Here is a 14,579-nt window from a genome sequence, read left to right as displayed (position 1 = left end):
CAAACGCAGCATATGCACAGATGTCCAAAAATCACCTGTTTGCGATTTTCTGATAATCAAACCTGAATGAGGGCCAGTGCTTGTAAGCTCCATTGGGTCAGGGTCTATAGTAAATGACTAAATATTCCCTGTAAAGTGTACACTACATAAATAATTTTAACAAATAATACCTACATAAGTATTTTTTTATTCATGTAAGATGCGTTTGCTCTGACATTTAGCTTATGTATCACTTTTACCCACCTGACAGGTTCACTCGATGTACCGCAGAACGGGTGCAAGCTTCCAGAGGGCACAGGAGGAGTTCTCGCAGGGCATCATTGCCAACCGCGGCGTCCAGAATGCTGCAGCTGGAGCTGCCAGTGCGGCTGCTAGGGGGGCATTCCAGGACAACTGAAGCTCTTTATTCCATTTCTTCTCCCTTTTCACCCACCTGACGCCTACTCTTCCTCCTTCTCATGTTTCTCCAGAGAGGAAATTCATTGCATCTCAAAAGCAATTGCCTCTGGTGGCAGATTCCAGCACTCCACATTTTACCCTTTCCACCAAGAGACTATATATATATCGATGAAGCACCTAGTATATATATATATATATATAGAACAGACAGTAGAGGCACTCTCCAGAATTCATAAAGATGCAAAAAGGTGAATTTATTTATACGTTACACAATACACTCGAATGGTATTCCTTGATATGTCCTCAAGCGCTTTCGGCCCACAGAGGGCCTTCCTCAGGAGGCAGTATGTAATAATTCCATCAGAACATAAGACCAAACACAGGGTCTACCCGGATATCCAGCAGTAAGCTGGGTTATGCCTGACAGGCTCTATATACACCAGTGATCAATTAGAATTTGGCGCTAAACACGCCCCTAATATGACCTCATATCAAATGCGACATAATTATACAAACTAACATCTAAAGCAATCAGTACAAAATAAATACCAAAATTTCCCAACCAAGAAGGGGTAATGCAGGACACACTTATACTTAGCGGCCAGGCTCCATGTGACACAAGTGGGCAAAGCCCGTCCGTTGTAAACACTAATAGCGGACATTCCCCGTCCACAGCTGCTGAGTACAGACGGACCGCAGTGACGTGCGTAACTAGGCAACAAGCCGCACTTCCTGTCTGTGAAACGCACGTGTCACAAAGACGGAAGTAAAGCTGGAACGCATATCGGAACTCTCTTAGACAGAATAAAGACATCCAGTCTGTCAAATCCAAGTAAATTCTGAATTAATTCACTCCAATACGGAATCTATATTAAATAACATGGGACCTAGCCAGTTTAGTGTGTACCTCATTCCCCGGTGTAAAGAGCCAATCAGCTGCAGTTAAAAACCCCAAAGTTAAAGATAATAAACACACAATATACAAACCATAAGGGAATATACAAAAAATACACAAAAGAATTTAGTATTGATCAGACCATACAATGGGTACCCACTATTGCTGTATTATCTCTATGCAAAACTTGATATATAAATAAATAAATAGGATACCTCTTCATACAAAGATGAAGAAAATCTTATGATCCAATTAGTGGGTAACCCCAGTCGACCAATATTAAATCAAAAAAAACAAAAGAAACAGCCTTAGCTATAAAATATCATAATCACCACATATCCAGACAATAAAAATTCCTACATATGTATATACATATACCTATAGGTGTCGGTCAGAGCATATCACTACCCCTAATCAAAGATATTTTTTTAAAACAAACATCTATACGGGAAGATATGTATCAAAAGTGCTATTGCACAATCTATATCCACCATAGTCAACGTAGAAAAAAATTTGGATATATATATATATATATATATATATATATATATATATATATATATATATATATATATATATATATATATATATATATATAATAAATACATATAAATATGCAGACATGATGAGCTACATTACTCGTTGCTTTTCATGATCTTTTCGATGGGTTGAAATTATTATTTTTTTTCTGGTTCTTACTTTTTATTTAGTGGGATAGGTTATTGAAAAAGTGGTAAATGACTTATCTTTTTCAGATTTCTGTGTAAAATCTCACTGACATGCAGCTTGTGAATAATCCAATAATGAACTGCTTTTTCTGTCATTTGCTGTACAGTATATTGACTCAATCCTGAGATGTAAAATATGTAGATTCCTATTTTCTCCTCTTGTACATTTTCCCTGATATTGTATTTCTTTGTATTTGCTGGAATGCTGCAGCAGCCATTTTAAGTACCAGTGTTACTTTTGCAGTGGAAACTACAAGATGGTGGATATACAATTTCAGATGTGTTCTAACAGCTCAATTTGGCATTCCAAAAAGTAATACTACTTGTGCATTTAAAGACGCAATCCAATTTCAAATACAGCAGCAAAAGCTACCTATTACTACCCCAGTTAAAACTCTGCTGGCGCAATAGTCGTGAATTTATCTGACCTTCTTCATGGTGCAAGCAAAATAATGGTGACAATATCCAGGTCGGGGTAGTGGCCTGTTTTTTTTTTTTGTTTTTTTTAAGTTTCATTTTTTATTTTTTTTTATGCAGAAACTAAAAACCAGTGAACTAAATGTCTGTTCTGTGATATACAGACTGACTGCACCAGCTTTGTATAATGTTAGATGTCATTGCCTCACAGAGCTTTATAAGTGAAGTCTAAATAAACCTCTTTTCTACAATTTTGTATGGATCATTTTTTTTTGTTTTTTTTTTTGTTAGAGAGTCCTGTTATTTGCAAAGTTGTTGTCCTACAGTATAACTTTTTCTGGAATGAAATGAGCATTACACCCTGTTTGTGTTTGACAGGGATTGACAGAGATAAGATAACGGGAAATTCATTGTCAAAGAGGGCTCCATGTGACCTAGGTGCCACTCTACTGTTTGCTGCAGTCAAAGCTCTGCTGCTAGTCTTAGTGGAAAAACAGGCATTGGCACTTGCATACACTACAGTGAGGATGGATAATCTATATAAAGGTGGAATACTGTATCTGTAGAACATCTAATAATCGGTCTCCACTGCAGCAGACAGGACTTTTTTTTTTTTCTATAAGCGTTCCATATAAAATGGTATATACTAAGTAGTAAAAGTCTATGTACTACAGCAGACTTTCCTGACTAAGCCATTATGTTGTTCCTAAACAAAGTGTGTGTGGGTTATTCAGAGTTGTTAGCAAATCAAAAAAAGTTAACGATTTGGCAAAACCAACCTGCATTGCAGGTGGGGCAGATGTAACGTGCAGAGATATTTAGATTTGGGTGGGTTATTTTGTTTCTGTGCATGGTAAATACTGCCTGCTTTATTTTTAGACTGCTATTTAGCTTTCAGTTTGAACACGGAACATCCAAATCTAATCTCTCTGCACATGTTACATCTGCCCCACCTGCAGTACAACATGGTTTTGCCCATTAGTGTGCTGCTTCGGTTTTCTAACAACTCTGAATAACCCCCAAGGTGCAGAAACCTTTAAACTAAGGGTGTGTACACACGGTGAGATCCTTGCTATGCCCGATTTTCACTTGCGATTTCCCCTGAACTCCCTGGAGCCCAGCACCACCGATTTTGACTATCTTTTCTTGAGATATGGACTGTGTGTGCTTACGATTTTGGCTTATGTGAGATGTCATTGACATGTGAGATGAACGCGATAGTACACCGATCTAGCAAGGATTGACTTGCCTGCACAATCTATCTTTTCTTGCGATGCCGACCTGGCGGAACCGCGCATCGGGATCGAATCGGGATCTGCACTAACTTTTCTTGCGATTTTTACTATATAGTCAAAATCGATAGAAAATATCTCACCGTGTGTACACACAGATTTGTTAAGGCCTTAACAGAGAGGTACTGTAGGTTTAAACAATGGGGGTTAACTACAATTCTGTTAATAACTGTCTATTTTCTACCATGTAGTTGCTTTCATTCAACAGTATCGATCACAGCAATATTTTTTTTCACTATGTTGGACATCTCTATTGGGCATATTACGCATATTGCAACTATTAAATAGGACAGATTGCACTTTGATATTCCAAATGGCCAACGGCAGCACCTATCTACTTGTAGGAGAAGGGCTACCGCTACCCCCGTGCCCGGTGAGGAGACAGCCAGGTCCAGGAACCTGTGCAATGGATCTGGCAGCACACTTTCTGCTTATCACAGCCTGGTCTGGTAGTCCCAGATGGAGAAAACACCCAGTGGGACTGCCTGTAGTGTTAGGTAGAACTTCCAATAAGAAGTTTCTGCCAGTCACAGTGAAGCCAGTTCAGTCACGGTCGGACTGCATCTGAACCAACACTAAGCTGAGGTGGAGGATTTTACTGGGGGGGGGGGGCTACAGTCCTGCAGCCCACAGGTAAATTCTGCCTATGCAAGTGTTGTTTGTGTATTATTATGTGTGACAGTGTTGTTTGTGTATTATTTCTCTAACGCCCTAGTGGATGCTGGGGACTCCGTAAGGACCATGGGGAATAGACGGGCTCCGCAGGAGACATGGGCACTTTAAGAAAGAATTTAGATTCTGGTGTGCTCTGGCTCCTCCCTCTATGTCCCTCCTCCAGACCTCAGTTTGAGACTGTGCCCGGACGAGCTGGGTGCTGTTCAGTGAGCTCTCCTGAGCTTGCTGTGAGAAAGTATTTTGTTAGGTTTTTTTATTTTCAGGGAGCTCTGCTGGCAACAGACTCCCTGCATCGTGGGACAGAGGGGAGAGAAGCAGCCCTACTCTCTGAAGCTAGGTCCTGCTTCTTAGGCTACTGGACACCATTAGCTCCAGAGGGATCGTACACAGGATCTCACCCTCGTCGTCCGATCCCAGAGCCGCGCCGCCGTCCCCCTCGCAGTGCCGGAAGACAGAAGCCGGGTGAGTATGAGAAGCAAGAAGACTTCGAAATCGGCGGCAGAAGACTCCGGTCTTCACTGAGGTAACGCACAGCACTGCAGCTGTGCGCCATTGCTCCCACACACCTCACATACTCCGGTCACTGTAAGGGCGCAGGGGGGGGGGCGCCCTGGGCAGCATATGGACCTCTTTTGGTAAAAGTACACATATATACAGTTGGGCACTGTATATATGTATGAGCCCCCGCCAAGAAAATGTATATTTAAGCGGGACAGAAGCCCGCCGTCGAGGGGACGGGGCTTCTTCCTCAGCACTCACCTGCGCCATTTTTTCTCCACAGCTCCGCTGAGAGGAAGCTCCCCAGGCTCTCCCCTGCAGATACACGGTAGAAGAGGGTAAAAAGAGAGGGGGGGCACATAATTAGGCGCAAAAATCTATATAAACAGCAGCTACTGGGTTAACATTAAGTTACTGTGTTATTCCTGGGTTTATAGCGCTGGGGTGTGTGCTGGCATACTCTCTCTCTGTCTCTCCAAAGGGCCTTGTGGGGGAATTGTCTTCAGATGAGCATTCCCTGAGTGTGTGTTGTGTCGGTACGTGTGTGTCGACATGTCTGAGGTAAAAGGCTCCCCTAAGGAGGAGATGGAGCAAATGTGTGTGTGAGTGGTGTCTCCGTCGACAACGCCGACACCTGTTTGGATATGTGAAATTAAGTGCTAAGGTAAATTTATTGCACAAAAGATTAGAGAACAGACAGGGAATCTACCCATGTCTGTCCCTATGTCGCAGAGACCTTCAGAGTCTCTCAATGCTCACTATCCAAAATAATAGACACTGATATTGACACGGAGTTTGACTCCAGTGTCGACTACGATAATGCAAAGTTACAGCCAAAATGGCAGGAAAGTATTCAATATATGATTATTGTAATAAAAAATGTTTTGCATATCACTGATGACTCATCTGTCCCTGACACAAGGGTACACATGTTTAAGGGAAAGAAAGCTGAGGTAAATTTCCCTCCTCTCATGAAGAAAAACAGCGGGAATCTCCAGACAAGAGACTGCAGTTTCCCACAAAGAATTCTCAGGGAGTATCCTTTCCCTACTAGGGCCAGGATGCGATGGGAATCTTCCCCTATGGTGTCACGTTTGCCCAAAAGGTAGCGCTGACTTAACAGCTATCCTCAGGGATCCTGCAGATAGCATGCAGTAAAAGTACTTTGAAGTCCATTTACACACATTCTGGTACTCTACTCAGACCGGCGATTGTGTCGGCATGGGTTTATAGCGCTGTAGCAGCGTGGACAGATACCTTATCAGCAGAGATTGAGACCCTAGTATGTGTGTGTGTATATATATATATATATATATATATATATATATATATATATATATATATATATATATACATATATATACATATATATATATATATATATATATATATATATATATATATATATATATATATATATATATATATATACACTGTGCAGTGGGGTCCGGCACTCCTCGTACCTGCTCCGGTGCCCTCCTTAAGCTGTGTGAGCTCAGTATACGTACAATGGAAGGCGGCACTCGGAGACTGTTATCAGGTGAAAAAATTGGTGCTTTAATCGACGTTTCGGGAGACGTACTCCCTTCCTCTTGAGGAAGGGAGTACGTCTCCCGAAACGTCGATTAAAGCACCAATTTTTTCACCTGATAACAGTCTCCGAGTGCCGCCTTCCATTGTACGTATATATATGTATATATATATATATAAAAGATGCTGATATATATATATATATATATATATATATATATATATATATATATATATATATATAAAACATGCCCAAAGAGACATTAGTCTACTGGGTTCTAGAGTCAACGCTATGTCGATTTCTGCTTGACGTGTCCTGTGGAACATGCAATGGTCAGGTGATGCCGACTTAAGAGGCATATGGAAGGTTTACCTTACAAGGCTGAGGATTGTGTGGAGAAGGGATCTCAGACCTGGTCTCCACAGCTATAGCTGGTAATTCTGATCTTTTGCCTTATATTCCAGCACAGCCTAGGAAAGCACGACATTATCAAATGCAGTCCTTTCGATCACAAAGAAACAAAGTCCGAGGTGCGTCCTTTCTTGCCAGAGGCAGGGGCAGAGGAAAGAAGCTGCACAACACAGCTAGTTCCCAGGAACAGAAGTCCTCCCCGGCCTCTACAAAATCCACCGCATGTCGCTGGGGCTCCACAGGCGGAGCTAGGCCCGGTGGGGGCACGTCTTCGAAATTTCAGCCACAAGTGGGTTCACTCCCTGTTGGTTCCCTGGGCTATAGATATTGTGTCTCAGGGATACAAGCTGGACTTCGAGGAGATTCCCCCTCACCGACGGCCCTGCCGGCTTCTCCCCACGAGAGGGAAAAAGTGTTAACTGCAATTCACAAATTGTATCTTCAACAGGTGGTGGTCAAGGTTCCCCTCCTTCAACAAGGAGGGGGTTATTATTCGACCATGTTGTAGTCCCGAAACCGGATGGTTCGGTCAGACCCATATTGAATTTAAAATCCCTGAACATATACCTGAAAAGGTTCAAGTTCAAGATGGAATCGCTGAGAGCGGTCGTCGCAAGCCTGGAAGGGGGGATTTTATGGTGTCTCTGGACATAAAGGATGCATACCTTCATGTCCCCATTTATCCACCTCATCAGGCGTACCTCAGATTTGTGGTACAGGATTGTCATTACCAATTTCAGACGTTGCCGTTTGGTCTCTCCACGGCACCGAGAATATTTACCAAGGTAATGGCGGAAATGATGGTACTCCTGCGGAAGCAAGGGGTCGCAATTATCCCATACTTGGACGATCTCTTCATAAAAGCGGGATCAAGAGAGCAGTTGCTGATCAGCGTAGCACTTTCTCTGGAAGTGTAACTGCAACACGGCTGGATTCTAAATATTCCAAAGTCGCAGTTGGTTCCTACGGCTCGTCTGCCTTTCCTAGGCATCATTCTAGACACAGACCAGAAAAGGGTTTATCTCCCGATAGAGAGAGCTCAGGAGCTCATGACACTGGTCAGGAACCTATTAAAACCAAAACAGGTGTCAGTGCATCACTGCACTCGAGTCCTGGGAAGGATGGTAGCATCATACGAGGCCATTCCCTTCGGCAGGTTCCATGCGAGGACCTTTCAATGGGACTTACTGGACAAGTGGTCCGGATCACATCTTCAGATGCATTGGTTAATCACCCTATCCCCCAGGGCCAGGGTGTCTCTCCTGTGGTGGCTGCAGATGACCTCCACCCGGGAGAGTGGGGACTTCATCAGGAAGTCTTCGCACAGACTGCAAGTCGGTGGGTACTGCCACAGGTGGACATGATGGCATCCCGCCTCAACAAAAAAACTACAGAGGTATTGCGCCAGGTCAAGAGACCCTCAGGCGATAGCTGTAGACGCCCTGGTGACACCGTGGGTGTTCCAGTCGGTCTATGTATTTCCTCCTCTTCCTCTCATACCCAAGGTGCTGAGAATAATAAGAAAAAGAGGAGTGAGTACGATACTCATTGTTCCAGATTGGCCACGAAGGACTTAGTATCCAGATCTGCAAGAAATGCTTACAGAGGACCCTTGGCCTCTTCCTCTAAGACAGGACTTGTTGCAACAGGGGCCCTATCTGTTCCAAGACTTACCGCGGCTGCGTTTGACGGCATGGTGTTTGAACGCCGGATCCTAGCGGAGAAAGGCATTCCGGAGGAGGTCATTCCTACGCTGATAAAGGCTAGGAAGGACGTGACAGCTCAACATTATCACCGTATATGGCGAAAATATGTTGCTTGGTGTGAGGCCAGGAATGCCCCTACGGAGGAATTCCAGCTGGGCCGTTTCCTTCACTTCCTACAGTCAGGAGTGAATTTGGGCCTAAAATTGGGGTCCATTAAGGTCCAGATTTCGGCCCTATCCATTTTCTTTCAAAAGGAGTTGACTTCTCTACCTGAAGTTCAGACGTTTGTAAAGGGAGTGCTGCATATTCAGCCCCCTTTTGTGCCTCCAGTGGCACCTTGGGATCTTAACGTGGTGTTGAGTTTCCTGAAATCCCACTGGTTGAACCACTCAAAACGGTGGAGTGGAAATATCTCACGTGGAAGGTGGTCATGCTATTAGCCTTGGCTTCGGCTAGGCGTGTTTCAGAGTTGGCGGCTTTGTCACATAAAAGTCCCTATCTGGTTTTCCATGCGGATAGAGCAGAATTGCGGACCCGTCCACAATTTCTGCCGAAAGTGGTTTCATCCTTTCATATAAACCAACCTATTGTGGTGCCTGTGGCTACTACGGACTTGGAGGATTCCGAGTTGCTTGATGTAGTCGGGGCTTTGAAGGTTTATGTAGCCAGAACGGCTAGAGTCAGGAAAACAGAGTCTTTGTTTATCCTGTATGCTTCCAACAAGCTTGGTGCTCCTGCTTCAAAGCAGACTATTGCTCGCTGGATCTGTAACACGATTTAGCAGGCTCATTCTGCGGCTGGATTGCCGCTGCCAAAATCAGTTAAGGCCCATTCCACTAGGAAGGTGGGCTCTTCTTGGGCGGCTGCCCGAGGGGTCTCGGCATTACAACTTTGCCGAGCGGCTACTTGGTCAGGTTCAAACACTTTTGCAAAGTTCTACAAGTTTGATACCCTGGCCGAGGAGGACCTTGTGTTTGCTCAATCGGTGCTGCAGAGTCATCCGCACTCTCCCGCCCGTTTGGGAGCTTTGGTATAATCCCCATGGTCCTTACGGAGTCCCCAGCATCCACTAGGACGTTAGATAAAATAAGATTTTACTTACCGGTAAATCTATTTCTCGTAGTCCGTAGTGGATGCTGGGCGCCCATCCCAAGTGCGGACTTCTTCTGCAATGCTTGTATATAGTTATTGCTTAAATAAGGGTTATGTTATGGTTGCATCAGGGTTGACCTGTTGCTCTGTTGTTGTTCATACTGTTGACTGGGTATGTTTATCTCAAGTTATACGGTGTGATTGGTGTGGCTGGTATGAATCTTGCCCTGGATTACCAAAATCCTTTCCTTGTACTGTCAGCTCTTCCGGGCACAGTTTCTCTAACTGAGGTCTGGAGGAGGGACATAGAGGGAGGAGCCAGAGCACACCAGAATCTAAATTCTTTCTTAAAGTGCCCATGTCTCCTGCGGAGCCCGTCTATTCCCCATGGTCCTTACGGAGTCCCCAGCATCCACTACGGACTACGAGAAATAGATTTACCAGTAAGTAAAATCTTATTTTTTTGCTCTTATTATATTGCATGTATAATATTGATCGAAGACAATATATACTCTTTTATGCAAAATAGGTGTAATATAACAATAATATTCTATAGCTCCCACAGCTGTATGTTTGGCATTTAACTTATTGTCTATATGAGCGCTTCTTATCACTCCTTGGCCTTGTTCTTTCTCATGCTGCTATTTAGAGGTCCTTTTTTGCAAGATAATGATCAGGCTCATGTGCTCATAGACGCATGACACTGATCTGGCAGAGTGTCTGGCAAATGGAGAATGATGAGTCATAGATGCCTGTACAAGTGCTATAGATAGTCTGAGTCAGTACAGACTCCAACTTAAACCAACATTGACTCCAATGACACATCCCTGGTGCAAACAGTAATATAACTATTCATGTAGACTGATTGAGGGTGAACGATGTATGCTGAATTCCAGAGTACACATAAGTCACTTCCTGTTGGCAATCCACAAAAGTACATTGGCACATCTGCACTTTGGTCAGTGGTCACATGTACACACTATCAGAGTCCCACAAGTGACACGCCTATAATTACTGGCATTTTTGTATTTTTATTATCCTAAAAATATGGATACCTTAAAGCAAAGTATTACATGTTATGTAGCCCTGACAAGTTACTCATGGAGGTTGTGTTCCTGAACTATAATGGAAGATGCATAAATGTTGTATCATGCTACATCAATATCTGTGAATGTGTGTGTACAGTAGGTCTACGTGTCTTATGGAATGTCACACAGAGCAGATACAATTCTGTATATAGGTTATTTTTATCAGTATGCCTAGGAAACCATTAGCTAGATACAGAGCCAACTACCTGTTATTTAGCCAAGATGTGACTTTATCATAGTATTACTCAATACAGATGGCAACAGATGATTGCACCCAGTGCGTCTCGTTCCCTCTGCTGACAACACACTATGAAGGTAGGCTACTTTGCACACACAGTTGTGGGATGGTTAGCTATGTAACTTTTAGCCCCAGTACAATAGATGAGAGGCTTAAAGCCAAATACTTTAGTGACATGATTTGCTAAATATTTTTTCTTACTTTATTAATGAAAAACAAAATGGCCCCTACCACTGCCAGGCTTTCAAATCTTCCCTCTGCACATGCCTAGTGTGGGGCACTTTCTATACGCTCCCCTCTTACTGTTTCTAATGGTTGGGATGAGTTGTTGGAGCCAGCAGACGAGAGTGAGATGAAATTGGCTAGTTTATTTACACTGGGAAACAAAATACTTAGGGAATTTAGGGCCTATCAGATCAGATCTGATCACAGCAGCGTTAGCTAATGGGCAAAAGCATGTGTACTGCAGGGGGGCAGATATAATATGTGCAGAGAGAGTTAGATTTGGGTGGGTTGTATTGTTTCTCTTACGTCCTAGAGGATGCTGGGGACTCCAAAAGGACCATGGGGTATAGACGGGATCCGCAGGAGCTTGGGCACACTGAAAAGACTTAAACTGGGTGTGAACTGGCTCCTCCCTCTATGCCCCTCCTCCAGACCTCAGTTAGACTTTGTGCCCAGGACTGACTGGACACTCACTAGGGAAGCTCTCCTGAGTTTCTCTGGAAAAGACTTCTGTTAGGTTTTTTATTTTCAGGGAGACCTGCTGGCTACAGGCTCCCTGCAGCATGGGAGTGAGGGGGGAGAAGCAGACCTACTTCTTCTTAGTTTAAGGGCTCTGGTTCTCGGCTACTGGACACCATTAGCTCCAGAGGGTTCGATCACTTGGTGCGCCTAGCTGCTTGTTCCCGGAGCCACGCCGTCACCCCCCTCACTGAAGCCAGAAGAAAGAAGTCGGGTGAGTATGAGAAGAACAGAAGACTTCAGGACGGCAGAAGACTTCAGTAACCAGGTACAGCGCCCGCCGGGAAGGGGCGGAGCTTAGCCGCGCAGCTCACAGCGCCATTTTTCTCCACACGCAGCTGAAGGAGACGCTGGCCCGGGACCTCCACGGCTCCTCTCATGTAATGGGGAGCTAATCGAAAGGGGGGGGGGGGGGGCGCAGTTGTGGTGCATATTTATTATAGTTTATGCAGCGCTGGTCAAATATATCTCTTGAAGGGATATTGGGGCGCTGGGGTGTGAGCTGGCATACTCCCTCTGTGTCCTCTATCTGGGCTTCATTGTGGGCCTGTCCCCTAGCTGAGACATTCTGTGTGTGTGTCTGTGTGTTGATTTTACGTGTCTGCATGTCTGAGGCGGAATGTTATTCACCGGAGGAGGTTGTTGGGGGAGCGGATGCGGGTCTAGATTTGGGCCTGTCAGCGCAGCCGACACCTGATTTACTCACATTGCTAAGTACAATCAATACGAATGTAGCTTCTTTATCAAAGAGGTTGGATAAGTCTGAGTCACAGACGCAGGTGTGGAAAAAGTCCATAGAGGATGCTTTGTTTCAGGTGCAGACCCCATTGGGATCGCAAAAGCGGCCATTTACTCAAGTGGCAGATACTGATACCGACACGGACTCTGATTCCGAGGTCGTTTTCACTGAGGCTGCTTTGCATCCACGTTTAGTGAAGAGTATTCAATACATGATTGTGGCTATAAAAGATGTTTTACACATTTCTGATGAACCGGCAGTGCAGAAACAAGGATTTGCTTGTTCAAAGGGAAAAAACCTGAGGTGAAGTTTCCCCCCTCTCATGAAATGAATACTCTTTGTGAAAAGGCTTGGGAGTCGCTGGATAAGAGGTGGCAGATTCCCAAGAGGATTTACATGGCGTATCCTTTCCCCTCTGATGACAGGGAAAAATGTGAGTCGTCTCCAAATGTTGACAAAGCTCTATCTCGTTTGTCTAAGAAAGTGGCGCTTCCGTCTCCTGACACGGCAGCTCTCAAGGATCCGGCGGATCGCAAGCTGGAGACGTCTCTGAAGTCCATTTTCGCTAATTCGGGTGCATTGCTCAGACCTGCGGTGGCGTCGGTATGGGTGAGTAGTGCTATTGCTAAATGGGCCGAGAATTTAGCTAATGATGTGGATACCCTTGATAAAGATAATGTTCTTTTGACTCTTGGTTATATCAAGGACGCTGCAGATTACCTGAAGGATGCGGCGAGGGATGTTTGTCTCTTGGGATCAAGAGCCAATGCCATGTCAATATCGGCAAGGAGGGCGTTGTGGATCCATCAATGGAATGCTGATGCCGACTCCAAGAGAGCTATGGAAGCTTTATCCTTCAAAGGTAATGTCTTGTTTGGGGACGGCTTGGCGGACCTAGTCTGTACCGCGACGGCGGGTAAGTCCTCTTTTCTTCCCTATATTCCCACACATCACAAAAAGGCACCACATCAGCAGATGCAGTCCTTTCGTCCCAATAAATATAGGCGTGGAAAAGGTTCGTCTTTCCTCGCTTCTAAGGGTAAAGGAAGGGGAAGGAAGTCGCCTGCCGTGTCCGGCGCCCAGGACCAAAAGTCCTCCGCTGCCTCTACCAAGTCCACCGCATGACGCTGGGGCTTCCCTGGGGGAGTCCGGACCGGTGGGGGGCCGTCTGCGAGTCTTCAGTCAGGTCTGGATTCAATCAGACCTGGATCCTTGGGTCCTAGAGATTGTGTCTCAGGGATACAAACTGGAGTTTCGGGAGGTGCCCCCTCACCGTTTTTTCATTTCGGCCTTACCAGTGTCTCTTCCGGACAGGGAGCTGGTGCTGGCAGCGATACAAAAATTATGTCAACACAGGGTCATTGTTCCCGTTCCCCCGTCACAACAGGGGGAGGGGTTCTACTCGAGCCTATTTGTTGTGCCGAAACCGGACGGTTCGGTCAGTCCGATTCTGAATCTAAAATCCCTAAATCCATACTTGAAAGTTTTCAAGTTCAAGATGGAATCTCTTCGAGCGGTGATTTCCAGCCTAGAAGGGGGGGATTTTATGGCGTCAGTCGACATAAAGGATGCCTACTTGCACGTCCCGATATTTCCTTCGCATAAGGCCTTCCTCAGGTTTGCGATACAGGATTCTCATTACCAATTTCAGACGTTGCCGTTTGGGTTTTCCACGGGCCAGAGGATTTTCACCAAGGTCATGGCAGAAATGATGGTTCTCCTTCGCAAGCAAGGGGTTACAATTATCCTGTACTTGGACGATCTCCTGATAAAGGCGAGGTCCAAGGAACGGTTGCTGAGGAGTGTAAATTTGGTGCTGCGAAAGCACGGTTGGGTGCTCAATTTGCCGAAATCTCAGTTGATTCCGACCACTCGGCTGTCTTTTCTGGGCATGATTCTGGACACGGAGTTACGGAGAGTATTTCTTCCAGAAGAAAAAGCTCTAGAACTGCAGTCGATGGTCAGGGAACTTCTGAAGTAGACGAGTGTGTCCATCCATCACTGTACTCTGGTTCTGGGGAAGATGGTTGCGGCGTACAAAGCCATTCCGTTTGGCAGGTTTCATGCCCGGGTGTTTCAGTGGGACTTGCTGAGCAAATGGTCTGGGTCTCACCTGCACATGTACC

At 44.9% G+C, this 14,579-nt stretch overlaps 1 protein-coding gene across 1 annotated transcript in view; it reads left to right on the top strand.

Moving 5' to 3' along the window:
• The window catches only part of SCAMP2 (secretory carrier membrane protein 2), a 61,202-nt gene extending 58,512 nt beyond the window's left edge, over nucleotides 1–2,690 (top strand). The window contains exon 9 of the mRNA XM_063926383.1: nucleotides 251–2,690. Coding sequence (XP_063782453.1) covers nucleotides 251–397 — 147 coding nt within the window. The 3' untranslated portion in view covers nucleotides 398–2,690. The remainder of the gene's footprint in view (nucleotides 1–250) is intronic.
• Nucleotides 2,691–14,579: the final 11,889 nt, after the last annotated feature.

Source organism: Pseudophryne corroboree, chromosome 6 (genome assembly GCF_028390025.1).
Source record: "Pseudophryne corroboree isolate aPseCor3 chromosome 6, aPseCor3.hap2, whole genome shotgun sequence".
Classification (NCBI taxonomy): Eukaryota; Metazoa; Chordata; class Amphibia; order Anura; family Myobatrachidae; genus Pseudophryne; species Pseudophryne corroboree.
This window is presented reverse-complemented; position numbering and strand designations above follow the sequence as displayed.